This window comes from Apus apus, chromosome 22 (genome assembly GCF_020740795.1).
Source record: "Apus apus isolate bApuApu2 chromosome 22, bApuApu2.pri.cur, whole genome shotgun sequence".
NCBI lineage: Eukaryota > Metazoa > Chordata > Aves > Apodiformes > Apodidae > Apus > Apus apus.
The window spans coordinates 473,990-499,798 of NC_067303.1; the positions used below are offsets into that span (position 1 = coordinate 473,990).

At 55.6% G+C, this 25,809-nt stretch overlaps 4 protein-coding genes across 11 annotated transcripts; 1 reads left to right on the plus strand and 3 right to left on the minus strand.

Moving 5' to 3' along the window:
• Positions 1 to 550: 550 nt before the first annotated feature.
• Positions 551 to 5,530, minus strand: FOXRED1 (FAD dependent oxidoreductase domain containing 1). 2 transcript variants are annotated; one of them, XM_051638697.1, is made up of 10 exons: positions 5,394 to 5,530; positions 4,623 to 4,867; positions 4,420 to 4,530; positions 4,221 to 4,339; positions 4,035 to 4,129; positions 3,746 to 3,847; positions 2,313 to 2,389; positions 2,081 to 2,229; positions 1,191 to 1,320; positions 551 to 1,100 (listed from the first exon to the last, which is right to left on the minus strand). In XM_051638697.1, exons 1-10 carry the CDS (start codon positions 5,515 to 5,517, stop codon positions 741 to 743), a joined length of 1,512 nt encoding a protein of 503 aa, XP_051494657.1. In that variant the 5' UTR covers positions 5,518 to 5,530; the 3' UTR covers positions 551 to 740. The 2 variants fall into 2 exon arrangements, with proteins under 2 accessions (XP_051494657.1, XP_051494658.1); XM_051638698.1 differs by having other exon boundaries at positions 4,623 to 4,890; positions 5,394 to 5,427.
• Positions 5,531 to 5,668: 138 nt separating this feature from the next.
• SRPRA (SRP receptor subunit alpha) lies at positions 5,669 to 12,825 on the plus strand. Its single transcript, XM_051638606.1, has 14 exons — positions 5,669 to 5,832; positions 6,492 to 6,575; positions 7,752 to 7,915; positions 8,016 to 8,176; positions 8,259 to 8,415; positions 8,874 to 9,027; positions 9,309 to 9,415; positions 9,574 to 9,692; positions 9,848 to 9,934; positions 10,024 to 10,196; positions 10,285 to 10,498; positions 10,577 to 10,740; positions 10,824 to 10,922; positions 11,851 to 12,825. Exons 1-14 carry the CDS (start codon positions 5,713 to 5,715, stop codon positions 11,977 to 11,979), a joined length of 1,932 nt encoding a protein of 643 aa, XP_051494566.1. The 5' UTR covers positions 5,669 to 5,712; the 3' UTR covers positions 11,980 to 12,825.
• Positions 12,826 to 12,925: 100 nt separating this feature from the next.
• Positions 12,926 to 22,539, minus strand: FAM118B (family with sequence similarity 118 member B). Of its 4 annotated transcripts, none has more exons than XM_051638608.1 (9): positions 22,461 to 22,539; positions 22,105 to 22,150; positions 21,443 to 22,024; positions 18,741 to 18,820; positions 16,582 to 16,834; positions 16,029 to 16,256; positions 14,780 to 14,908; positions 13,919 to 14,204; positions 12,926 to 13,438 (listed from the first exon to the last, which is right to left on the minus strand). In XM_051638608.1, the coding sequence occupies exons 4-9, from the start codon at positions 18,809 to 18,811 to the stop codon at positions 13,368 to 13,370; spliced, it is 1,038 nt and encodes a 345-aa protein (XP_051494568.1). In that variant the 5' UTR covers positions 18,812 to 18,820; positions 21,443 to 22,024; positions 22,105 to 22,150; positions 22,461 to 22,539; the 3' UTR covers positions 12,926 to 13,367. The 4 variants fall into 4 exon arrangements, with proteins under 4 accessions (XP_051494568.1, XP_051494569.1, XP_051494567.1 ...); XM_051638609.1 differs by having other exon boundaries at positions 12,926 to 13,289; positions 13,388 to 13,438; positions 21,443 to 22,150; XM_051638607.1 differs by adding an exon at positions 20,597 to 20,694 and having other exon boundaries at positions 21,443 to 22,150.
• A 503-nt stretch (positions 22,540 to 23,042) lies between these two features.
• LOC127393496 (cryptochrome-2-like) lies at positions 23,043 to 25,778 on the minus strand. Of its 4 annotated transcripts, none has more exons than XM_051638626.1 (10): positions 25,428 to 25,778; positions 25,163 to 25,357; positions 24,972 to 25,090; positions 24,720 to 24,874; positions 24,491 to 24,631; positions 24,232 to 24,402; positions 24,014 to 24,154; positions 23,791 to 23,942; positions 23,536 to 23,698; positions 23,043 to 23,460 (listed from the first exon to the last, which is right to left on the minus strand). In XM_051638626.1, the coding sequence occupies exons 1-9, from the start codon at positions 25,631 to 25,633 to the stop codon at positions 23,557 to 23,559; spliced, it is 1,422 nt and encodes a 473-aa protein (XP_051494586.1). In that variant the 5' UTR covers positions 25,634 to 25,778; the 3' UTR covers positions 23,043 to 23,460; positions 23,536 to 23,556. The 4 variants fall into 4 exon arrangements, with proteins under 4 accessions (XP_051494586.1, XP_051494585.1, XP_051494584.1 ...); XM_051638625.1 differs by having other exon boundaries at positions 23,536 to 23,720; positions 25,428 to 25,777; XM_051638624.1 differs by having other exon boundaries at positions 23,043 to 23,720; positions 24,232 to 24,399.
• Between the last annotated feature and the right edge of the window lie 31 nt (positions 25,779 to 25,809).

Genomic DNA, 25,809 nt, shown 5'->3' on the forward strand with positions numbered 1-25,809 from the left:
TGAAAAATGGGGATACAGGAGCAGGGGACACTGTAGGCGGGGGGGGAATGGGGGCACTGAGGACATTGTGGGGGACAATGGGAGTGGGAACAGCAGGGCTGGGGACACTGGGGGGGCAATAGGACCCAGGGGGATCAAGGGGACATTGGGGCTGGGGGTATGGGGACACAGCGAGGACACTGGGGGGGGAATGGGGGTCAGTGAGGACACTGGAAGTGAGGACAGTAGGGACATTGGGGGAGCTATAGGGACCCTGGGGAGGGACACAGGGAGTGGCTGATGGAGACATCATGGGGATACTGGGTGGGGAAAGATGAGGGATAGTGGGGACACAGGGAGTATGGGCACTAGGACATAATGGGGGCACTGGGAGGGAGTGAGGGGTAGGGGGGCCACTCAGGGGGACACTAGGATTGGGGACAGTAGAGATGAGGGACACTGGAGGGGGCAATAGGGACTCTGGGGGGATCACGGGAACAGCGGAACTGGGAATACGAGGACATAATGGGGACACTGGGGCTGGGGGAATCTAGGACTGGGGAATACTGGGGAAAGTGAGACAGGGAGGATAGTGGGAGCACTAGGGCTGCAGGGGGAATCCCCTCAACCCCCCATTCAGCTCCCACCACACTCCTCATCCATCCTTTTTATTTCTGCAGCAAACACCAACCTCCAGCCTGGCTCCCAAGGGCCCTGCCTCAGTTTCCTGGGGGCTGTGCTTCAGTCTCCCCTTTCTGCCCTCACACCACCCCATCCTCCTCCAGAGGTTCCCCTTCCACCAGTCTCCTCCAGCCCAACCTCTGCAGATCCAGGCTCTCATATCTCCCTTTCACCACCAGCTCAGCCACGGCCCGCCCGGCAGCAGGGGCGTGTTGCAACCCGTGACCGCTAAAACCAGCAGCTAAGAAGAGATTTTCCAGTTTGGGGTGAGGCCCCAGCACCCCGTTACGATCGAAGGTGTTGTAGTCATAATAACCTGCCCAGGATCCCCGGGGACGGAGGGACTCGAAAGACGGGACCCTCCGAGCCAGGAGCGGCCAGACCCGCTCCTGGAAAAAACCATCATCCACGGAGAGATCGCTGGGATCTGGTTCTTCCTCCTGCGAAATAATCAAATGGGGGAGGGGTTATTTAAAAAAAATAATCGATAATGGAGGGGAAGAAGTGAAGGGACCCTTCCCTGGGCTCACCTCAGAGGGGCTCATGCCACCCAGGTAGTTGCCGGCGATGCCGTCGCGGCGGAAATAAGCGCCGGTGGTGTCGATGAGGAAGGGGCAGGAGAGGCCGGGGCCGTCAGGGCAGTGCCAGGAGAAGACGTATCTGTGGGGCACCCCCCAAATATAGAGGGCTGACTCCCCTGCTTCCCAAAGGTGGGGGGGTCTAGGGGCTGAAGAAGGGGGTGTTCTCCCAAAAAGCATAGCGTTGAGGGGTTGGTCCTCAGGAGAGTGGAGGTGGGGGGGTAATGGAAGGTGGCTCCTCCACCCCCCAGGAAAAAGGATTAAGGGGTTCATGCCCCACCCTGCAGACAGAGGGGTTGGGGGTGCTGGGATGTGAGTGCCCCCCAAAAAGAAAAGCACCGAGGTGTTCACCCCCCCTAAATAAAAAGGATTAAGGGGTTCTCCCCCACCACCCATGAAGATGGAGGGGTGCTCCACGCCTCAAGAAAAAGCACCCAGGGGTTCACCCCCCAAAAAAAAGAAAGGATGAAGGGGGGGAGTTACCCCCTGCCTTGAAGATCCAGGGGGTCCCAGGACTTAACCCACCTCCCCAAAATAAAGCACTGACAAGTTCAACCCTCACCCTCAGAGGAGTGGGGGGTACCAGGAGGTGAACCCCCCATAAAAAAGGATGAAGAGGTTGACCTCCCCACATTTGAGCACAGAGGGTGGGGGCTGCCAGCATGTGATTCTCCTTCCCTCCAAAAAAAACACCAATGTTTTCCACCCCCACAGATAAAAGAGTGCTGGGCTTCATCTACCACACTGCGATCGCCCCTCAAGGCCCTGAGGGTCACCCCAAACCAAGTGGTGATGCCAGGACATTCCCCCTCCCTTCCCCAAATCCCCCCCCATTCCTGCACCTCTTCCGGGGCTGGATGGGCAGGGGGGGCTGGCGCAGCCCCCCGGGCAGCCCCCTGGCCTGCAGCAGCTCCCCAGCCCAGGCACCGGCGGCGTTGACCACGATGGCACAGGCCACGGGCTGGTACTCCAGGCTGTCTGGCATGTGGATCTGGGGGGCAGACACAGATGGGAAGGGTCAGGGATGGTCCTGGGGATCCCCGGGGCTGGTAAGGGGGACACACACACACTCACGTGGACATATTTGATGCGGGCAGTCTCTGGTTCTGATCCCAGTGGTGGCATCAGGTCCTCAGCTGAGGTGACAAAACCTGGAGGGGTTTGAGAGATGAAATGAGGGGTGCTGGTTTGGTCCTGGGTTTGGTAGAGGGGCCCCAGTGGTGACTTCTGTAAGAACCTATTAAAAGTTCCCCTGGCTGAGGTGGCCGAGGCCAGGTCATTAGACCTTCTAATCTAACCTGATTGTTAAACTTTCTAATTGCTTCTGCAATCAGATGAACAAACTGACAGAAGATCTGACAGCAGAGGGTGGAGATCCCAAAGTTGGTGAGGAGGAAGGGGCACGAGGTGCCCAAGCAGAAGCTCCCCTGCAGCCCACAGAGAGATGGCAGCTTTGCCCCTGCACCCATGGACGGTGGGACACGGAGGGGTGAGTGTGGATGTGCAGCCCCTGGACTCTGCTCCCCGGATCTGCAGCCCTAGAGAACCCTGCACCAGGGAAGGTGGCTGTTCCCAGAGAAGCCCGTGACTCTTGTGGGCAGCCCACGCTGGAGCAGCTCCTGAGAGACCTTGTGGGAAGGACTCATGTCAGAGAGGTTCGTGAAGGACCTTCTCCCATGGGTAAGATCCCATGGGGAAGCAGGGGAGGACTGTCCTGGAGCCCTCATCACAGGAAGGACACGGAGCTGTTGGAGAGGGTCCAGAGAAGGGCCACAAAGATGACCTGAGAGCTGGAGCAGCTCTGCTCTGGAGCCAGGCTGGGAGAGTTGGGGTGTTCAGCCTGGAGAAGAGAAGGCTCCAGGGAGACCTTAGAGCACCTTCCAGTGCCTGAAGGGGCTCCAGGAAAGCTGGGGAGGGGCTTTTCACCAGGGTGTGTAGTCATGGGACAAGGGGTGATGGTTTTAAACTGAAAGAGGGGAGATTTAGGTTGGACATCAGAAAGAAACTCTTCACCATGAGGGTAGGAGGGACTGGAACAGGTTGCTCAGGGAGGTTGTTGATGCCCCTTCCCTGGAGGTGTTGAAGGGCAGGTTGGATGAGGCTTGTGCAGCCTGGTCTGGTGGGAGGTGTCCCTGCTCATGGCAGGGGGGTTGGAACCTGATGATCTTTCCAACCTCAACCATTCTGTGATTCTATGACTTTGAGGAATTCTTCTCCCTGAGGAGGAAGGAGCATCAGAACCACCAAATAGTGAACTGACTAAACCCACTTCCCTGTCTCCCTGTGCTGCTGGGGGGAAGGAGACAGAGAAATGGGGAACAAGTTGAGTCTATTTTGCTGCGACTTTAATCAGTGAAGAACTCTCCTTGTCCCATGAGCTTGTCGTTGACCTTTGTCCTCCCCATCCCAGTGTGTGTGTGGGGTGAGTGAGCAGCCACGTGGCTGGTTCTTTGTTGTCATGGCCTAGACCACAACGGGGGGGCATCCTGCTGTCCCCCCCTTCTCACCTCGCACCTCCCCGGAGCAGCTGTAGACCCCCAGGGACACGGCTTTGCGGCGGAAGGCGTTGAGGAGGGTCCAGGGGTCAAACCAGCCTTCATTCTCCAAACCTGGTGGAAGAAACATGTGACACTCCTGTCCCCCCTGGAAAAATCCCCCCAATTTAGGAAGGACTGGACCCCCCTATTTCTTAAAGTGAGGATGAAGAATGCACTGAGGGGATGGGGATGTGGGGGGGGGTGGTCTCCATGCCCCACCATGCACCCCCCACACCTCAGTGCACCCCCCACCCCTTACCATAGGACCCCACGGCCACGTCCTGCGTGTTCATCCATGGGAATTTTTCCTTCAGCTGGGTGGGGGACATCAGGGCCACCTGTGCCCCTTCCTCCCTGGGGCAGCACATGCAGGGAGAGGGGGTCAAGATGAGACAACACTGCCCCCCCAAAACCCCCCCGCACCCCCCCCATGTGTGTCCCCCACCTCTGGAGCTGGACAGTGGCTTCTAGTGCAGCAGCATCCTTCGGAGAGGCGAGGAAGAGGTATCCCGAGGGCTGGAATTGGATGTCAATGGGGGGCTCGTTTGGGACCCCCAGGTGCTCCTGTAAGTGGGGGGACATCACTAAGCAGGACTGGACCCTCCCCCATAAGTGATCTCCCCCCCAGGCAATAACCCCCATACGTTGATGTTGCGGAGGAAGCTGGCAGAGAACCGGGACATCCGGATATTTTCCGGCAGGGAAAACTGCTGCCGGATCCCCCCAACTGACAGCACGGTGGAGGCTTGGGAATACTGAAAAGAAAGATCGACCCCCAGAGCAAAACTGATATAAAATAAGGGATGTGTGGGGGTCCCAGACCCCACCCGGGGCGGGGGTGCCTCACCGTGGGGTCCCGCTCCACCACCAGCACCCTCATGCCGTGCCGCCGCCCCTCCAGCACCTTCAGCCAGTAGGCCACCGACCAGCCCACCACGCCGCCCCCCACAACCACCACGTCGGCTTCTTCAGGGGGTCTTGGGCCACTGGGCATTCCCGGAGGGGTCCAGCCCCCCCAGCTGCCGCCACCCCCCGAAGATGGCACCTGGTTCTTCAGGGTCTCACCCAGGCTTCTCAGAGCCGGCCCCAGCTCTGGCGGAATAGCGGGGAGGGGGCTGCCAGGCATGGCGGGAGGGGGCATGGCTGGCAACCCCCACCCTGGACCTCCCACTCCCCTCTTTGAACGCCCCACACCCCTCTGGGCCCTCCAGAACCCTCTCAGTGCCCCTCAGTTCCCCGAGTGGCCCCACCAGATCCATCTGAACCCTCCTAGTCCCCTCCGGGAGCCCCCAGCTCCCTCAGACCCCACCCCGGGCTCTTCCGGGACCCCCCAGGACCCATCTCAGTCCCCTGAGATGTCCCCGAGTCCCCTCTGAGACCCCCATAAACCTCCCCAGACCCCTCTGGGACGCCCCCACCTAGTGACATAAAACTTCCCCACCCGGTCTCCTCTGAGAACCCCCCCAGATCCCCCATGACTCCCCAGTTCCTCTCTGGGACCCCCCCAGTCTCCCCCCCCCCCCCCTTCCCCGGGACACCCCCGGCCCTTCGCCCCCCCCGCCATGCCCGCCGCCCCCCGGCCCCGCCTGCCCGGTGCCCAGGCCCCCGCGGCTCTCACGGCGGAAGATGTCGGTGCGGAGCGGGGGGGCGGTGCGGAGGGGGCGGCCGGGACCCCCCCCCGGGGCCCGGGACCCCCCCGGGACCCCCCGGGCCCGGCCCAGAGCGCGGCGCGCGCCCAGCATGCCTGGCCACGCCCCCTCGGCAGCATAGCCACGCCCACCCGCTCAGCGTGGCCACGCCCCCCCAGCCCCGCCTCCTCGCCGGTGGCTCGTCACCGGTACCGCCCTTCCTGGCTCCTCCGCCAATCAGCGGCGGCTTCCGGCGGAAGCGCGGGGGCAGTGCGACGTGTGCGCGGAGCCGGGCCCGGCGCCGCCGCCATGCTCGACTTCTTCACCATCTTCAGCAAGGGCGGCCTCGTCCTCTGGTGCTTCCAGGGCGTCCGCGGGCCCGCCGCCACCGCCCCCGTGAACGCCCTCATCCGCTCCGTCCTGCTGCAGGTGGGCGCCGGGGCACCTGCCGCGGCGGGAGGGAGGGAGGGACCCGCTGCCTGAGGAGCGGGGGGACGCGGCCGGGAGCTCCTGCTGGGGGGGGCAGAGAGGCGGGACCGCCCGCCCGTGCAGGGGGAGCGGTTGGACGGGGTCATCTTCCTGAGGAAGGGGGAACAGGTGGGACCATCTGCCTGGAGGGGGGGCGGTTGGGACCGTCTGTCTGGGGGGGACACACGGACCGGAGCGCACAGCTGGGGGGGCGGGAGAGGTGGAACCGCCTGCCTGTGCGGGGGGAGTGCACGGGCGGGACCACCTGCTTGGAGAGGGTGTACCTGGGAAAGTGGGGGTTTGGGTGGGACTGACCTCCTGAGGAGGGTGAGGGGAGGCAGGTGGGACTGCCTGCCTGGGGAGGGGGATGCAGTTGGGTGGGAGCACCTACCTGATGAGAGGGCAGCAGAGACCACCTACCGGGGGGGGTGAGGGATGGCACCACCTGCTTGAGAAGGGGGAGGTGTGGGTGGGACTGCCTGGCTGGGGGGACAGCACCCTCTTTGGGGGAGTAAGGATGGGGCCATCTGTGCGGTGGGGGGCGTGGGCTGGGCCAGTGTTTGGGGGGAGTGGGTCTCCTCATTGCTGGCACCCCCCTTCCAATGGTTCCTCTTCCCCAGGAGCGAGGTGGCAACAACTCCTTCACCCATGAAGCCCTCACGCTCAAGTACAAACTGGACAACCAGTTTGAGCTGGTGTTTGTGGTGAGCAACCTCCTCCACCCACCTCCGGGGAGCCTGCAGACCCCCAGAGCGGGGGGCTGCCCTAGAACGGGGGGAGATGTGGGTCTGTGGTCATTCCTGGCTTCAGCAGGGTCCTGGGGTGATCCCAGCTGCTCCGAGGGAGCTGGGGGGACCTGGGTGTCCCCTGGTTAGCACGATAGCAGCTTCTTGTAATCATCTACCATGGGGTTACAAGTCATGAAACCTTAGATAGAAACTGGCCAGGCTGCTGCATCTCCATGAAACTTCTAAATCTGATCAAATCTATTTAAAAACAAAGAAAAACAAACCAGAAACATGTCACTCTATGATAGGAGGGGCTATTTTGAGGCTCTCCCTGCACCTTATCTCTCAATGCCCACAACCTTCACTGGGTGCCCAGAGATAAGCAAAAAGCTTTTCAGCTCTTTGCCGACGTGGCCTTGGTGCCACGAAACACTCAACCCCTGTTTCATCCCTGTCCCCTCCGAAAGTGAAACTCTGGGCTGAGCCATTTTCATTCCCTGTGCCTTTTTGAGAGCGTATGGAAAAGCCCAGGAGGTCAGGCTAGAGAAGACAGTCTGAAGGCTGCTGAAATCGAAGAGTTCTGTATCTCATGGAGAGGGTTGAGGTCCATTGTCAGGTGGATGAATTGAAATGGGATGGAAGAGATGGACCTGTTGGAGCAGGTCCAGAGGAGGCCATGAAAATGATCAACTGACCAGAGGCTGGAGCAGCTCTGCTCTGGAGACAGGCTGAGAGAGTTGGGGTGTTCAGCTTGGAGAAGAGAAGGCTCCAGGGAGACCTTAGAGCACCTTCCAGTGCCTGAAGGGGCTCCAGGAAAGCTGGGGAGGGACTTTTCATTAGAGAGGGCAGTGATAGGACAAGGGGTGATGGTTTTCAAGCTAGAGAAGGGTGAATTTAGGTTGAACATTAGGAAGAAGTTCTTCAATGTGTGGGTGGTGGATCACTGGAACAGGTTTCCCAGAAAGGTGGTAGAGGCCCCATCCCTGGAGACATTCAAGGTCAGGCTTGATGGGGCTCTGAGCAGCCTGGCCTGGTGTGAGATGGCCCTGCTGATTGTCGGGGGTTGGACTAGAGGACCTTTAGGGGCCCCTTCCCACCCAAGATGTTCCATTATTCTATTCTACGATGGTTTCTGACTGGGCTGCTTTGCAGGTGGGCTTTCAGAAGATCCTGACTCTCACTTATGTGGACAAGTTGATAGATGATGTTCACAAGGAGTTCAGGGACAAGTACCGCAATGAGTTCCAGCAGAAGGGCGCCCTGGGCCTCCTCAACGGCACCTTTGATTTTAAAGACGACTTCATGCGCCTCCTTCGGTAGCAGAGCCTGGTTTTCCTCTCCCATTTCCATGTAGAACCGGGGTATCTGGGGGGTAGAGCTGGAACTGGGACTCACGGGCTGGTTTCTCTGCCCCAGGGATGCAGAGGAGAGCAGCAAAGTCCGAGCTCCCACGGTGATGAAGACATTTGAGCAGTCTCTCAAGTCCCAGAAGACTGTCAAGTGTATGATAGAAACCCGAGGGGAGAAACCAAAGGAGAAGGTCAAAACCAAGAAGAACAAAGGTTCCAAAAAAGAGGGTGAGTTGATGGGAGAGACATGTGAGAGGGAAATAAATATTCCTGAGCTGGTCTGAGCTCATCCTGGGGCTCTTTCCCTCAGGAGCTGAAGCTGTCACAGCATCTGGGAAAGCATCGGTGGGTGAGAAGCAGCAGCCCTCCCCAGCTGGGGACAGGGAGGAGCTGACCAAGGATGAGATCCTGCAGAAGAACCGAGAGGAATTCTTCAGGAGACACATGAAAGCAGGAGAGAAATCCAGGTGGGGAAGCAGGGCATGCTCAGTCTAGCCATGCTTCAAACCTGGTGTCCCTCAGCCACAGCAGAGTCTCTCCTTCCTTCGGGAAAGTCAGACCTTGCTTTCCTAGTCTTTATTTCCTTTTTCCTAATTTTTCTGATTGCTGGAAGCACTGGGGGCCCTGGGGGGGTAACTGAGCCTGAGCCCTTCTCAGGAAGACCCAGAAATCCCTGGAGAGGTCCAGACTTTTCCTTGCTGAGGCTTCCTCACTGTGAGCAGCAGCGCATCACCACCTGGCTTAAGGTGAAGCCATCTGACACGGGGTGAAAGTGGAGATAAACTCCAGAGACTGAACCTGCCAAGTTTAGCCTTAATTTCTGCTTTTTTTGGTAATCTAGGCTCTTAATTCTCACCATTTCCAAGGAGGTGATCACTGCAGCTTCACTGCCCCCAACAAAACCTATCTCTGCTTTTCTTTCCAGCAAGTCCCCAAAGCCCGAGGTGCAGAAGGAGAAGGGGAAGAAGCCCCGAGTGTGGGACCTGGGGAACTCTAATGCCAAAGTGCTGGATTACAGCAACCCCGCTACCAACGGGAGCGCCGAGGCCTGTCCTGCCGAGGAGTTTGACCCTGACAGAGTGAGGAGCAGCTGGGGGGTGTTGTGGGCTCAGCTGGGAGTTGCAAACCCAGCCCAGTCTCCACAGCCGGCTGAGGAGGAGTGAGACATGGGGAGGGCAGCGCCCAGCCCCAAAACCTCTGGCCAAAAAGGTCTCTCCAGCAGCGCTAGCTGCAGCCGGAGCAAGCTGGGGGGCTCAAACCGCAGATCCCACATGGAGCTGCTGACAACACTCACTGTGGGCAGGGGGAGAGGAGGGTCAGTGGTTGCTGATTCTCAGGGTGTGTCTTTTTCCCCCTGCAGGCCCTGGGGGATCGAAATCGGGAGCCTGGCCGCCTCTATGACCTTGAGTACGAGAGTGAGGACGAGGCTGAAGAGGAGAAGGTTCTTCAGAACCCTTCAAAACCCAGGTAGAGGCTCCTGCAGCCCCCACTGCTTGATTTCTTATGTGCAGCTTCTGTTCCAGTCTAACCAGTAAAACAGAGGGCAAATTGGTGTGTTTGTGGTGGGCTCTTCTTGCATCTTGTCCCTCCTTGAACCCTGAGGTAACTCCTCTGCTTTTCCATAGTGTGAAGAAGGGTGGCCTGGGGGGCATGTTTGGCATGCTGAAAGGCCTGGTGGGCTCCAAGAGCTTGACCAGAGAGGACATGGACCCTGTGCTGGAGAAGATGAAGGATCACCTGATCGGTAGGTCTGGATTTGCTGTGAGTGGGGTAATGTTGAGGTGGTTCCCAGCAGGTCCTGGTGTGGGACAGCACCCATGGTTTGGGCTGTTCTTGCCCACAGGAACCACACGTAACCTCGGTGGCAGTGCTGGCTGACCTCTCTCTTCTCTCCTAAAGCTAAAAACGTGGCAGCAGAGATTGCAGTCCAGCTCTGCGAGTCTGTGGCCAAGAAACTGGAAGGGAAGGTGATGGGAACATTCACCAGTAAGTAGCCGTCTGGCTTCTTCCCTGTGGTGTGGGGCTCAGGAGTGTTCCCGGGGCGTGATGGGTTTTCTTCATCTCTTCCTTCCCAGCCGTGACCTCAACAGTGAAGCAGGCCCTGCAGGAGGCTCTGGTGCAGATCCTGCAGCCCCAGCGCCGCGTCGACGTCCTGCGCGACGTCATGGACGCCCAGCGCCACCGCCGGCCCTACGTCGTCACCTTCTGTGGTGTCAACGGCGTCGGGAAGTCCACCAACCTGGCCAAGGTAGGCCACCATCCTGGTTGTGTAGGAGCAGCGCTGAAGTTGGACTGAGGCTGCTAACAGGGCTTATTTGATCTCTGGCCACCTCCAGATCTCATTCTGGCTCATCGAGAACGGTTTCAGTGTCCTCATTGCGGCCTGTGACACCTTCCGGGCGGGGGCGGTGGAGCAGCTCCGCACCCACACGCGTCGCCTCAACGCGCTGCACCCCCCGGAGAGCCACGGCGGGAGGACCATGGTGCAGCTCTACGAGAAGGGCTACGGCAAGGACGCCGCCGGCATCGCCATGGAGGCCATCTCCTATGGTTGGTGGCAAGACTGCTGGTGGGAGCTGGCGGTGATGGAGGACTGTCTCACTGAGCGTTGTCTCCTCGTCTTCCCAGCTCGGAACCAGGGCTTCGACGTGGTGCTGGTGGACACGGCGGGTCGCATGCAGGACAACGCGCCCCTGATGACGGCCTTGGCCAAACTCATCGCTGTCAATGCTCCTGACCTGGTCCTGTTCGTTGGGGAAGCGCTGGTAGGGAACGAGGCTGTGGATCAGCTGGTGAGCATCTTTCCTGAAGGGTTGAGGGCCGAGGGGGGAAACACTTCCATTGGGACCATTGCTGGATCTGTTCTCTCTCTCAGGTCAAGTTCAACAAGGCCCTGGCTGATCACTCCATGGCCCAGACGCCGCGGCTCATCGACGGGATCGTCCTCACCAAGTTCGACACCATCGATGACAAGGTAAGGAGGCCTTTGGGGCAGCTCAGTGTGGAGCTTCCTGCTGGTGTCTGGAGTGGGAGAGACAGGAATTCTCCAACACAAGGCTGTCCTCCATCTTTCTCTTGCATTTAAGCCATTTAATATTTAGCAGTTGGATTTCCATAGGGAAAGGAGGGATCAGGAAAGCCTGGAGGAGGCTGAATAGAATCAGACTCACAGAATGTCAGGGGTTGGAAGGGACCGCCAAACCCCCCCTGCCAGAGCAGGACTAAAAAAAAACTAGGGCAGATCACTCAGAGAGGCACCCAGACAGGTCTTGAAAGTCTCCAGAGAAGGCTCTGTCACCCTCACAGGAAAGAAGTTCTTCCTTATGTTGAGGTGGCACTTTCTGTGCTCGAGTTCAAATCCATTGCCCCTTGTCCTATCACAGGGCACAGGTGATGAGATGTTGTCCCTGCCTTCTTGATGCCCTCATGTATTTATAGACGTTCATTAGATCCCCCCTCAGTCTTCTCCTCTCTAGACTGAACAGCCCCAGGTCTCTCAGCCTTTCCTCATATGACAGGTGTTCTAGTCCCTCCATCATCCTCGCAGCCTCTGTTGGACTCTCTCAAGTAGATCCCTGTCCCTCTTGAACTGGGAAGCCCAGAACTGGACACAACACTCCAAGGGAGGTCTCACCAGGGCTGAGTAGAGGGGGAGGAGAACCTCCCTCAACCTGCTGGAGAAGCTCCTCTTAATGCATCCCAAGATACCATTGGCCTTCTTGGCCACAAGGGCACACTGTTGTCCCATGGAGAGCTTGTTGTCTACCAGGACTCCAAGGTCCTTCTCCATGGAGCAGCTCTTTATCAGATCACCTCCTAACCTGTACCTGATGAGCTTTTTTTCCCCCACATTCCTCTGAGCTGGATTTGCAAGTTTAAGGGATGTTTCTTTTCGTCAACAGGTGGGAGCTGCCATTTCCATGACCTACATCACAAGCAAGCCCATTGTTTTTGTTGGTACTGGACAAACCTACTGTGATCTGCGAAGCCTTAACGCCAAGGCTGTGGTTGCAGCGCTCATGAAGGCCTGAAGAAGAAACCACATCCACCAAATTGCTGTTTGCAGATGGCCGAGAAGAACATGCTTTAGTCTTTCCCATGTAGTGCAGGACAGAATGAAGGGACACTGGTGTGAGGGGTGGGGTTTGTTGTTTTGGTTTTTTTTTTTGGAGAAAAGCTCTTGTATCCAGTAAAAACCCTCCCCCTGGGTTCCTTCCTTCTGTTGGAAGTGACACAGGCTCCCTTGTGGGAAGGCTGATCCCAGAGCTTTGTATTCTTGGTGCTGCACAGAGCAGGGGCTATCCAAGGACCTGCTGGGCTATTTTGGGGAGTTGGAAGGTGATTTTTTTGAGCTGCTTTTGATTTATCTGTTTTTTTTAAGACCAGCTTAAGGAGTGACTTTTGTGTCAAGAGGTGAGCAGGAGCGAGTGAGAAGTGGCTGTTCATGTCACTGCTGGTGGCAGCTCCACCGAAGCTGATAAACCAAAAATGGGCTGGGAGGGGAGATGCTAAATTGCCTTAAGGTCCCCGTTTCTGTCGGCGCCGGGATGCTGGAGCAGGGTACCTGGAGCAGAGCTGGAGAGCTGCAGCACCTTGGTCCCTAATCATGGCCCTGTCTCCTCTTTGCTAGTAAAAAGGAGGAAGAAAAAGAAAGAAAATACTGGAAGATGATGGTTGCTTCTTGCTGCTTTCCTGCACCCTTTCTCCAACCCCTCGAGTGCCTCTGGAAGTGCTACACTGAGTAATACAAACCTCTCTCTGGTGTCTTGTAGCTCTGTATTGCAGATGTGCTCTAGTGCAATAAATCAAATGCTGTCTGCTAAGACACATAATTTATATAAAATAAACTTCATAATTTGTTCTCTGTGTATAAATAACTTGTCTCCAGCCAGGATGTGTTTCCTCCTTTTTTTGGGGGAGGGTTGACAAGCTCCTGCCCCCATGTAGAGGGTGTGTAAATCACACACCAGCCCAAGGTGGAGTGAACAGGCCTTTAATCCAAGCTGTGACATACAAAAGACTGTACAGTAGAAAGACAGGACTAGAAAACTAGAGCTTTAAGTTAAAAAAAAAAAGCTCAAGTTTCAATTTTTTTTAATGGAAAGTACAGAATACAAAAGCACTAAGTATGAAATTAGAGGCTGCAGCTCCCTCAGGGTGCATGAACAAGGCCAACATAAAACCAGCCATCTTGTCTGTCCGTCCATCTGAGGAGGCTCCAGCTGGTGCCTGAGGTGTCCCCATGGCTGGAAGCGTCAGCTCTGCCCTGGAGTGGGAGCTCTGGGAGTTCCCCTGGTGTGGGCACAGCTTCTGGAAGAGGCCGGTGCTCAAGTGCTGCCTCCTGGGGGAACGGAAAGGCTCTGCAAACCTGCCGGGGAATCCACGGAGCTCCTGGCGGTTCGGGAAAAGGTGAAACCTCTCAGCTGGGGAGGGTCTCACCTTTGATCTCAGCAGCGGAGCCATTCAGCTGCTGTCCTTCCTTGGGCACACCTAGGAGAGAGGAAGGATGGGGAGACAGGTGTTCTAGGAAGGCTCTGATGAGCAAACTTGCTTCTCTCCCCCATTTTTATGATTTATTAGTGAGGTCTCATGAACATTAAAGGTTTAGCTCAGGCTGAGGAACATGAAGGTCAACAAGACTGAAATGCCCTTTCACTACAAAAGCAATAAACAATGGTAGCTGCACATGACAAATGATGTTTGTATGTGTGAGAGCTGCTTAAACCATCAGAACATACAGGGATTTCATCCAAACAGCCCCCAAATCCAGCTGCACTTGCAGACAATTTTTTTGGGGAAACAACAAAAGCTTAAAGATTAATACAGCCCAGACAACTGGGGCTGTTAACCCTGTCCACGCTCCAAAGCTCACAGTGACTGTGAAGAACAGTGTGAGGAGATCCCCGAGGTGACTGTGGGGACAGAGGGCACATCAGATCCCCCCTGTGCAGCCCGTGTCCCCCCCTGTACCTGTGGGGCCCCGCGTGGTGATCTCACTCGCCAGCCTCTCGAAGTACTCAGGCAGGTCGGCATATTCGTCTCCATAGGAAATGACTTTAATCCCTTTGTCCAGCATGTTCTCCCGGAGCTTCTTGAACTCGTCCACGTCTCCCCTCCTCACCAGCATGAAGTGCTCCAGGTCTGACTTGTGCTTCACAGCCTCTAAAAACAGGGCCTGAAACGTGGTGTCATCAACAGTCCAACCACAGCCCAAGAACAGGAATGACTTATTCTCATACAACTTCTGAATCTCTCGCTTTAAAAAAGGGAAAGATGTTCTTCGTCAAGGTTTTTATCTCCACAAGATACAAGAGACAGAATATGCCTGATCACTGGGGAGACTCTGCCCCTATTCAACTGTCCTCAACTCAAGTGTGGGGAGAAGACAAGAGGAAATGGCCTCAAGTTGCACCAGGGGAGGTTTAGGTTGGATATTAGGAACAATTTATTTACAGAAGGAGTGGTCAGGCCTTGCAACAGGCTGCCCTGGGAAGTGGTGGACTCACCATCCCTGGAGGTGTTCAAAAAACGTGTAGACATAGCACTTGGGGGACACAGTTTAGTGGGCATGGTGGTGGGCTTATGGTTGAATGTAGATGATCTTAAGAGGTCTTGTCCAACCTTAATGATCCTATGAGGTGTTTTGGCAGCTTAGAGGGCTGGACAATCCATCCCTCCTATCCCACAAAATTAAGGACTGTCCCACCACCCTGTGTGAAGCCCGGTCTTTATCTCAGCTGTGTCTACGGCCAGTTAACTGGGATGGAGATGGATGCATGGGAGATGGACAATGTAGCGCCCAGGCCTGCTGGGCAGGGGCAGCTGCCTCACCATGACCTCGGTGTTGCGCAGCACGTTCTGGTAGCCAGCCGGGTGCAGCACGATGCCACTGGGGTTGGTGTACACGCCATGGATGTGCAGGACACTCAGCTTCCTCTTCTCCTGTGCCCACTCCAGCACCTACACAAAACCAAAACCCCTCCAGAAAGCTTAGCTGTTAAAAAATACCAATTTGGGGACAGCCTTTCAAAGAAGCAGCTTCCTTCTCATCTCCTCAAGAGGTCCTGAGTCCATCAGCCTCTACATCACAGGCTATGGAGCTTGTTTGGGTCAATGTTTACAGGAAGAGACCAACTCAGTACACTGGATTCAGCAGAAAACGGGGAAAGCTCTATAAATACTACATCAGCATATTTTTTAGCCTACTAAGTTTTATTTCTTTGCTTCTCCAGGGTCTGAGAAGCTCTGAGGGAGCTCAGCAGTTGACCTTCATTCCGCCACTTGTGAGGCTCTCAGTTTACTCCTGCAGACCTCAGCTCGTGTAAGCTTGCAATAATTAGAATGCTGATTTGGAACAGGGTAAGTACTTCCAGCCACACAGATTAAGAGGTCACGCAGGAAATGTGAAGCGCAGAAATGAGTCGGAATGGAAAGAGACCAAGTCCTAGCCAGCACCTACACGTGGTGTGTGTTTAACAAGCAGACCGAAGGACAAGACCCACCAGTGGTGAAGAGCTGGGGTGTCACAGTCTGATTTTCTGCCTGACTGCAGACCTGGGGCAGGAGGGGGGAAGCTCCCAGCTCCAAATGCAGAACAAGCCTGAGCACACGGAGCAACCCAGTAGGAGCCATCCAGCCCTTTCAGGAAGAGGACACAGGGTAAGGAGGAAGCCTCGAGGCCCTGAGAAGGTACAAAAAGTGCCTCGCAGCAAATTGTAAAAACAGACAGGTCATCTTTGTGCCTTGCATGGAACTTCTGTGTCAGCGTCAACACAAACCTGATGTGGAACTGGGGCCTGTGGTATGTCAGCAAGGCCAAGGCAGGAGTTTCAAGGACAGACATCAAAGAAATATCAGGCTTAAGGGCTCCTCCTGAGCAGTGGATGTCAGCTAGTAAGCATAGCAGGCTGGAAACAAGTGTTTGTCTTCAGGCCTCTGACTGCTGCCCAAAATGCTCAGAGCCTCTACTCAGAGCTTGTCTAATATCAATTCAAGAGTACAATCCCCTTACACAGGCATGAGGGCCACTGTCCTGCATTGTCCCAGCTCAGCCCTGACAAACAAAATCATCATAATTTACCTTCTTTTCATCCGTCAGGTCAAGAGACTCCAGATGCTTCCCCTGATGTGCTGCGTACAGTTCCAGCAGGTTATCAAAGTTTGTGGTTAGCACCAGTGCCCCATTTTCCATCAAGTGAAGCACAGACTGCAGCAGCTGCTTCCCAGAATCTTCCATCTTTGATTCCAGGTCATCAAACACCTCGTACAAACAGTCTTTGAAAAAGGTGGAACGGACGTTGCTTGTGCGCTGAGGGGGCAGAGAGGAAAGGTCAGAGCTTGGCTTCTTTTAGTGCCTCGTGCGTTGAGTCCCCATGTATTCCTGGAAGATCTCCACAAGGCTTTGGTGGGTTCTGCCCTCCCAGCACACCCTGAGTGAAATACCCCAAAATCTGGTGTTCAGAGCTAAGCTATTACTCAGGAACCCAGCACAGTAACTGCACTGGTGGTTCCTTGTAGCCAGAGGAACCGTTGGAGACAGGGGGGCATGTTGGAGAACCACATTTGGGGTATTTCCAAAAGTACAGTCCTCTGCTCAGGGCTGGGTATGGAATGTTTACTACAAGGACACTCACCGGAGACAGCTTCTGGATAAGGTCATGGGCAACATGAACCAAGTTCTTGTCTTCATGGAGACACTTTTGAAAACGTTTGCTCTCTTCATCTTCCAGGAGATCAAAGTCAATAGCAGCGTCCAGGAGGGCCTGGATTAACCCTTTCCAAGACTTCAGTGCTGGGACCTGGGGAGCAACCGCCGCGCTGATTCCCGTCCCAATCACCAGCACAAGTTCCCGAGGCTTCTTGGTTTTGAGGCTTGGCAACAGCTTCCTGCAAGAGGAGAAAGGAGCCCATCACAGAAGGAAGGACTTCTCGGCTGGTAGAACGTGCAGACTGAGTACAAAGGTACCTTCTGCCTAAATTTTGAATCAACGTGTCCATTAGGGTCCTCTGATAACCAGAGGATGAGGGGAGCAGCTCATAGTGCTGAGGACAGCCCAGCTCCATGGATCACCATCTCAAATTCCCAGTTACAAGGTAGGTTGTTACTACACATTTGGCAACTGGGTTTGTTACCGAGCCTGTTACCGGGGAAGCCAATACCCCCCTGGAATGCTTCTGAAGCTGAACTAATCCAATTCAAGTTTGGAATAAGGGAGGTATTGTTCATGGTAGTTACCTGGAAGCTGGCAGAAAGGCTGGAAACAGAGGCAGGGTGGGGGGAACAGTGTGGGATGTCACCCATGGCTGCACACGTTAGGCGCCAAGATGCAGTGGTGTAAAGGTGCCAAACAGGGCTGAAGCCAGCAGGGCCAGTTATCCCAGCATAAAGGGAGGGGTGGGATGCCTTCCTCCCAGTGCTGCCCTGGAGAGACCCTTCCAGACCCCTCCGTGAAACACTGCTGCCCCAGGAATCCCTTCTCTGTCACCCCTGCAGCATCAGCAGGAGGTTCCAGGCCAATCTTTGGGAAGGCCAGATGACCCGAAGGGTCTCATGAAAGAGCTGTGGGGCTACATTCTCCTTTCTCCTTCTCCCTTCTTTCTTATTTTCCTTACTGACACCTGCATCCTGCTTTGAAATTATTAATTCATTAGATGTGCTTCTCCCCACCATGTCTTGCCTGGGGTCAAGCTGCTTTTCTCAACCAGCTGCAACCTCCTGGAGGATGGAAACAGCAGCCCAGGGAGGTAGGAATGTTTTTGATCTGCAAACATGTGATATTTAACCAGAAGGGCAAAGGAAACCACCACCACACAGATGGAGCTTTGCCTCCCCCAGCTCCTGCCTACAAAAACAGATGAGTTTTCTGGAGGAAGTTAGTGGGCTTTAATTTTGGGGGTGCAAGCCTCACCCACAAGGAATAAATTAATATTTGTGCTAATGAGCTAGTCCAAAAACACAACCATAAACCTAGAGACTGAAATCCAAAAGAACATCAAATACCCAAGTCTTAAAGCCCTGTGTGACAGCTCTGAAGGAGACATTCTGTTCCTACGCTGATAAACACACTTGTTTCTACCCTGATACCCTGAGCAAGGGAAAAATGATCTCCCAGCCTCTTTTGTGCTCCTCCCACACTCACTGGAACCCTCAGAGGAGGGATCCCTCACAGGAACTATCCTCCTACCCTCCATAACTTGTAAATAAATCAGGTTAGTGGAAGGCAACTGCCTTGATGAATGAGCTGGTGGTTTGCAGGCCACAATGCCTTAATTTTGGAGCATGTGCAGCAGCAGCCACAGCTCCAGCCCTGATTGGACTGAAGCTTAGGCATGTTCCCACTTAGTGTCCTGCCTGGCTCCCCACTTGGAGAACTGCAAGACAACCTACTTCTTAGTATGGGGAGCCTCCAGAGTGGAATTATTTAGCCTTTACATGCAGCAAAATAGTATTAATTGGAATAATTGCCTGTCCTCCTGGGAACTGGTGTCCAACTCAAGCAAAGAAGCACGACCACCGCACCCGAGGTGACCCTACATGTGGAGCTGAACCATGGAGCAAACTTCTATGCAAACAAGCATCCTGGCTCAGCGGTTAGAAAAACCCCAGCAATCCAGTATCTTTTGGATATTTTAAGGCCTTTTTTGTTCCACACAGTGCAAGAAAATACCAGTTAGGGAGCAGCAACTGGAAGGATGCTGGGGCTGGGTGCCAAGCATCGTGCTCTTGAGGAACAATGCAAGGTTACAGTAAAAGCTCGTTAGAAGAAATTCACTGGAGTATCATTCAAGTTACCTGGGCTTTTTGGCAGGTGGCATTCCATCTTCCAACAATGTCTCTTTACCCAGGCTCACCGTAGAAGCCATCCAGTTTCTCTAGTAGACAAATCACCACAAGCAAAGTCACTACATGCATGCAACAAGCGGGGAGCAGACTGGACAGTTTTGTCCAGCCAGCTTCTCAGAGGCAGAAAAACACTGGGGTTTGTTATCTTTATGAGATCACCTTTGGGCTAAGAATTGCACTTTTTTGTCTCTGAACTTTGCCCGGTGGCTCTCAGCCACTTCCTGAACTCCCTTTACAAGAAAACTGGAGAAAATAGTACCAAACTGGGGTACCAGACCATCCTTTGCCAGACCCTTGGCTGCTCATCCTTTCCCAAGAGCCTGCACCTTGGAGCAGGCGCTCCCTGCTTCCGAGGAGATGCTGCTGGAAAACAGCAGGAGGAAAGAAAGACAAAAAGATTTTTGTTGGCTCCACCAAATCACCTGGAGCGTTTCGTTCTCCAGGGATGAGAGAAGGATTATCTGTACATCTACAGGCAGTGGGATATGACCTTAAGAACTGTTACAGGCAGGAAACCTCAGCTGTGCTGCAAATGTTGGCCAGGATAATTTCAGGAATTGTCCTAATAATCTCAGGACCTGTCATCTTTCAGCCCTGGATGATGAGAACGGGGCACAACACCTCTTGCAGACACTCATTTGGTTGCCAGCCTTTCCCTTCTGAAAACTTTATAATTCTCCTTACAGTAATAATAAATCATTCTAATAACTTTATAACCCCTCAGAGAGCTGCTCTTTGCAACCTGCCTCCCAACACACCACTTGGCATATGTTGCCCCTCACCTCAAATAATCAGATTTTTATTTTACTGTCAAGTCTTGATTTCAGGATAACATTTTGAAGGCATTTAGGAAGCAAGGAGCTCCCGCCAACTGCTCACACCTCCTGGTTTTTGCACCCTCTGAGCCTCCTCCATCGCTTCAAACCCCCTTTGAAGGTTGTTCCTTGTGGTTTTCTAAGCCAACAGCACTTGGACACTGTTCTGGCAACGAACCTGTGCAGCCTTGTGCCCCCCACAGGTGCACACCTGTGATCTGCCCATGGGGTGAATCATTTCAGGGAGCAAAACCACTGGAAAAAGATCCGCTCCAAGGGGGTGTCTCAGGAGGACCGACTGGTCACATCAAACTCCTCCTGACTGAACACAGCCAAGCACAGTAGGATGGAAAACATCAAAGGGAAACAAAACAACCCTTTTTTTCCTCTTCAGCAGGGTCAAATCTCTCCTGTTGGATTAGTTGATTCTTCTGGAAGAACAGGCTGCTTCCAGAGAGCCAGCCAAATTTTAATTAGCACTGCAGAGACATTTTAGATGAGCTGGGGACTAACAGCGTAGCCAGAATATTTAAGAAGGAAGTTTGTGAAAAGCAACAGGCTGAACTCCCACTGCCCTCACCCTACTTCAGGGCAGCACACCCAGCAGCCAAAGGGAAAATCTTCCCCAGTTTCTCAACCCGCTTAGTTTATGGATGTAATTAAAGTTTATTTTGGCTTTTGGTTGTCAGTTATCCACTAAAACCCAAGGATCAAGCCTGCTCATAAACTCCTGCCTAGGCCTTCCCAGGTTTGGCGTGTTCCCCTGCCTGAGCTGCTCCCATTCTGCTTGTTGCATTAATTGATGGAGTCATCAATTTCATTTTTAAGATCCACTCAAGCACTAAGGACATCTCTAAAGTAATTCTGAACTCAGGAAAAAACACCTTTTATAATTATAGTTACCAAGAAACAGTCGTTTAACATCATAAACTTCATTTCTATTGAACGTAGATAGGTAACAAGGAAAAAAAAACACATCAGAAAACATACCTAGTTATCCTCTGTCTCCAAAAAAGTGCTTATTTCTCCTCAGATTTCAGGCTCTGCTCTCCAGGGGGAGCCGGATCACACCAGCATGGTTGAGGTAACTGAAGTTAAATAGCGTCACCTCAGGACAGCACGGCTGCCCCAGGGCACAGCACCCAGGGACCCGGCAGCACCCGGCCCTCAAAGGAGAGTGAGATAAGAATCGTCCCTCCACTCTTCCTCCTCCTGGAATTTTCCAGCTAGACTACAAGGGGGAGCACGAGTGTAAACATCAAACGCAGCGGGTTCTTGGCTCTCCTCAGCTGTATGAATGGCACTGTGCTTGCAGAGTCCCTGCATGGGTTTGTGGAATCCTCCTTCCCCTCCACAAATCAATTAACTTATCCTAAAGCCCTTGAGATTTTCAGCAAGGAACAAAGCCCCAAGTCGCCACCTCACAATTCCATATGTCACGTAGAAATGACACACCCAGCTGCAAAAATGCCTGAAATATAAAGATGAATCCCAAAAAAAGCTAAAGCCAAAACAAAGTGCACGCCAAGGCTCACACGAGCATGTACTCACAAAAACCCTGCCACTGTGCTGCAAAACATGACTGTGCTGCTCTGCCAGCACCGGACCGCAGACTGAAGAAACCCTCTGGAAAACCTAGATGTTTTCTCCACCAACTCTCCACTGAAGGGATGGGGAAGTCTCCAAGCTCAGCAGCTAACAGATGAGCAAAGCTACATCTGCCCGTGCGAGTTAAATATTTAAAGTTTAAGGAAAGTGAAAACTGAGTGTGTCCTGCTCCTCTGAAACAGCCCCCCTCAAATCCTATAAAGAAGCAAGTACAAATTCATTGCTCACCAATTTTTAGTGCTGAGAAGAACGACCACCAGTGAGGGCGTAATTCAGATTTCCTTTTTAAATGACTGTTCCTTTCAGGTGTTGGGATAAGACAACGTGATGTTATAGTTTAAAACCTTCTAGAAGAATCCAAAAGGACGGTAATGAGTCGTCCCTGGTTGATTCCCCGGCTCTGTCCCTCCACGTGGGAGTCACAACTGGAGCAGGCTGATCAAAACTGTCCTGGAAAGGGACGGGATTCCGAGCTAAGGGGGACCGGCGGCGCAAGGGAAGTGAGCCCTGCTCCTGTTTGTGCTGACGTTACAAACACAAGATTCAGCCTCCTCGGATGTGGGTTAAAATACACCAGAGGTTTTTATTTCATGCTGTGATTCTCCGTGAGCTTCGTGCTTTGTGAAAAATGAGAGGGAGTGACCCGACGTGGCCTGGAGAGGTCTGTATCCCAACCACCGACTCACAGAGCAGCCAGCATCGTCTGACAGGCGCCAGGCCAAGGCGTTCAGACACAGGCTCGCTTCCATCTGCCTGACTTCAGCCCCAGCAGGCGATTCCGCAGGCAGGGCTGGCTTTCCAAAAGCAATTCTGGGAAGCAAACAGGGCCGGACATGCTGCTGGGGGGGTGTTCCACAGCTTCGGGGATGCCCGGCACCTCAAGGCCTTACCTTTCCTCTCTGTTGTGCCCCCTCCACGCCCCCACTCACACTAAACCTGAGGGACAAGCAAGAACAGCGAATGTCAGGCGGGAAGGAGGCCAAGGAAGGGGAGAAAGTCCAAGAAAACGGCTTTAAAAGAGGGCGATGCCGCGGGGCGGGGGCTGACAGAGCAGCGCGGCTGAGGCAAAGCCGGGCCCCCCTGCCATGAGGCGGCCACCCCCCGGCCCGCCCCACCCTTCGGGCTCCCCTCGGGAGGGGCCGGAGCCGCCGCCCCCCCCGGGCTCCCCGCACGGCCGCGGCCGCCATGACCCCGGCCCGCGGTCGCCATGGCAACGCCCGCGCCCCCCGCCCCGCCCCGCACGCACCTGGCGCCGCGCGCCCGGCCCCACGAGGAGACGCCCAGCCCGCCGCGCGACCCCGCTCGCGCAGGCGCGTGGCCCCGAGGAATGGGGATTGGCTGTTCCGCTGCCGCCCCCGCGCTCCCATTGGCTGGAAGGGGAAGGGGCGGGACGAGAAGGGGCGCGCGCGCGGGGGTCCCCCGCAGTTCTCGCGATGGTTGGGGCTGAGCGCCCCGTCCCCCGGGGCCGCCCCCGCGGCCGGGCGCTGCGAGGCGGGAGCGGGGCCGGGCCGGGCCGCGGGGCTGTGGGGCTGAGGAGTCGGGGCCTGTTCAGACCTTTTCGGGCAGAGAAGCCTCCGGGGCAGCTGCGAGTTGCTTTGTTTGGCGCCATAAATAAACCATGTTGGTGGTGGGTGTATTGGGATGCAAAAGTAGCCTCATCTTCTCGCCCGAGTGCCTTCCCGGCGGCTGGCTTTGGCCTCGCTTCACACTTGTCTTATCTTCAACTCTTTCCTAACGCTCTCTGCAGGCACTTGAATAAACCACGGGCTTCCCGTGGTGACCAGGTCTGTGACACCGCAGAAATACGGGCTTGTGCTGCTGCTGTTGGTGGGTCAAGAGGTGTGAATCATGCTGTGCTTGCTTAATTACTCTATTGCATTTAATAATGATGTTATAGCTAAGGCAGGGGTGAGGTCGGTGCAGTGGGGTGTTGCCCTTCAGAGCTTGGGTTTGTGCGGGGATGTTCACCCTCTGGACCATGGTCCAGCAGCTCAGGGGTTGCCAGTTGGGGCTGACTTGCCCTCCATCAGGGTTCGTCCTCGGGTGGGGACTTGATATTTCAGGTGGTGACAGCAGCAGCAAAGTTGGTCTCGGAGCAGGGAAGGGTAAGGGATTAATGTGAGGCAGCTGAATGGAAACAGGACAAGTGATGCCTGATCCCTGTGGAGCTCAGCGCTGCTCAGCCTTGGGCTTTTTCCTTGGTGATCTGGCCACCAAGGGCCTGGTTGGTGCTTTCCGCTTGGTGCCTAGAGGGCAGGAAGGCAGCTGGGGTGGCAGCAGGGCTGTGGGGGGAGCTTGGCCCCCCTTGGGGGATTTTTTACCTCTCCAGGCACGGGCTGCCTTCATGCGCCCCAGGTTCCTCTCTCTGGCCACCCCGTGCTCCACAATAGGCTGGGGGTAGTGGGTGCCCACCAGGCAGCCCGCGCGCTCCTGCACAGCCTGTGGTGCCTTCCAGGGCTCGTAGATGTACTCGGCAGGGAAATCCTTGAGGATGGGGAGGTATTTTCTATGGCGAGGGGTCAGGCCACCACGGAGGTCACCCCTCTGTCTCCTGTGGCTTTGGGTTTCACGCCTACCGGATGTACGCCCCATCCCGGTCTGTCTTCTTGCCAAAGGCGATGGGTGAATAGACATGGAAATACCGGTGGAAAAAGGCGCTGCCCGACAGCCACAGCCAGTTGCCGGCGTTGAGGGACCAGTCAGCGTCTAGCAGGAGCTCCTCAAAGACCTGCAAGACATATGATGACATGGGGACGGTGTCCCTGAGAGCCTGGCTGGTGTTGGGAGGCATCTCCTGACCTTCAGCCCTTCTTCCCAAGAGATCCAGAGGTCCCCGCGGGTGAGGAAGCAGGCAACAGCGTGCCGGGCGAGGTGGTGGATCCAGCCCTCGGTGCGCAGCTGGGTCATGATGGCGTCGATGAAGGGGTAACCTGTCCGGCCCTGCCGTGGGGTGCTGGGGTTAGGGGGGTGGTTTTTGGGGGTGTTAAGGATTTGGGGCTTATCCCCAAGGGAAATACCTCCCTCCAGGCGCAGAGGTGCTGGGGGTTGTCATCCCAGTCGACCTGTAGGCAGACGGGGTTGCCAACCATCCGGTCGAAGTTGGGAATGCTGGCGCCCGCGGTGTAGAAAAACTCCCTCCAAAGGAGCTGCCCGTGCAAGGAGACGGGGGGCTGGGAGTGCTCCCGCTGCTGGGAAAGGCAGGATCAGCCCCTCAGCTGGACTGGCTCCTGTCTTGTCCAGCCTCCAGGTCCCCCAACCCTAAAAATGCCACCTCACCCTCTGGTAGACCTCTTCAATCCGCCACCAGAAGGTGCGGACCGACAGACAGCCAAGCGTGAGGTAGGGGCTGAGGACGGTGGTGCTGGGGCGCAGCGAGGTGGGCTCTGTCTCAGGCTTCCTGAAGCTGCACACCCAGGCCTGGATGGACGACACACCAGGATTGTGTTTTGGGATGGGGGGAGGCGAAGCAGCCCCAAAATTAGGGTGATGGGCATTGAGCACTGACTGTCCTCTCCATGAACATGTCGAGCCGGGCAAGCGCGGCTGTCTCCCCGCCAGGGTAGAGCTGAGGACCCACTTCAGTGGGGTCGTGGCCCAGCTCCTCCAAGGTGGGGATCCCGTAGTTGATGTCGTGGCTGGCCTGGCATGGGGTGAAGCAGCCTGGGGAGAAGTGTGGTTGTGATGGCCATCACTCTGCTCCAGAGTGAACACTGACCCAGCTTTGTGCTCTACCCCCTCAGGTCCACCCCACACTCACCCTGGAGGTGCTCCTGGGTGAGCGCAGGGGCTGGCTTCTCTGGAGGTCCAAGGGATGCCAGGAGGCTCTGCAGGTGCTTGTAGGTCAGGGGGGCTTTGCCATTGTTCAGGGCAAGGACTCTGGAATGAGAGAGGGAGGGAGACACTCAGTGCTGGGGCTAGATCCCCTGTGACCCAAAGTTTGGCACCTACCTCTCAGTGTCGTAGAGGGTGTGGGACACCTCCCGGATCACCTCCACGCCGTGCTGGGCTGCCAACTCAGCCACAGTGGCATCACTCTGGCGGGTGAGGGGTTCGGTGTCTACCTCGAAGGTCAGCCGTGTCGTCCCCCAGGCACGGAAGAGACGGGGGAGAACCTCCTCGGGGCAGCCCCGTGCCACGAACAGCCTGCCGGGGAGCCAGGTGGGCACGGGGCTCCTTCAGGTGCCACAAAAACCCCCTTGAGACCAGGACTCACCTGGAGCCTATTTTCTGTAGGCTACTGTCCAAATCCTGCAGGGCCTCCAGGAGGAACCGGCGGGCATTGGCGCCTGCCCGGCTGCTGGAGGGATGGAGGATGAAGAGGGGATGAAGGCGGTGGCAGCCGGTGGCTGCTGCCAGCAGTGCTGGGTTGTCGTGCAGCCGGAGACCTTTCCGAAACCAGTGGATGGAGCTGTGCTGCATGGCGGGGCGACCCCGGCGGAACGCAACCTGGGAAAGAAGTGGGAGGTTTTTGGGTTTTTTGGGCGTAAAGTGCCTTGTTTGGGAAGTTTAACTCCCAGAAACAGGCAGAGCTGGAGCCGTCGGGCCCGGTTATAGAACCGGGGCGGGGCGGGCCGGGCTGTGCCGGATGCGGGCGG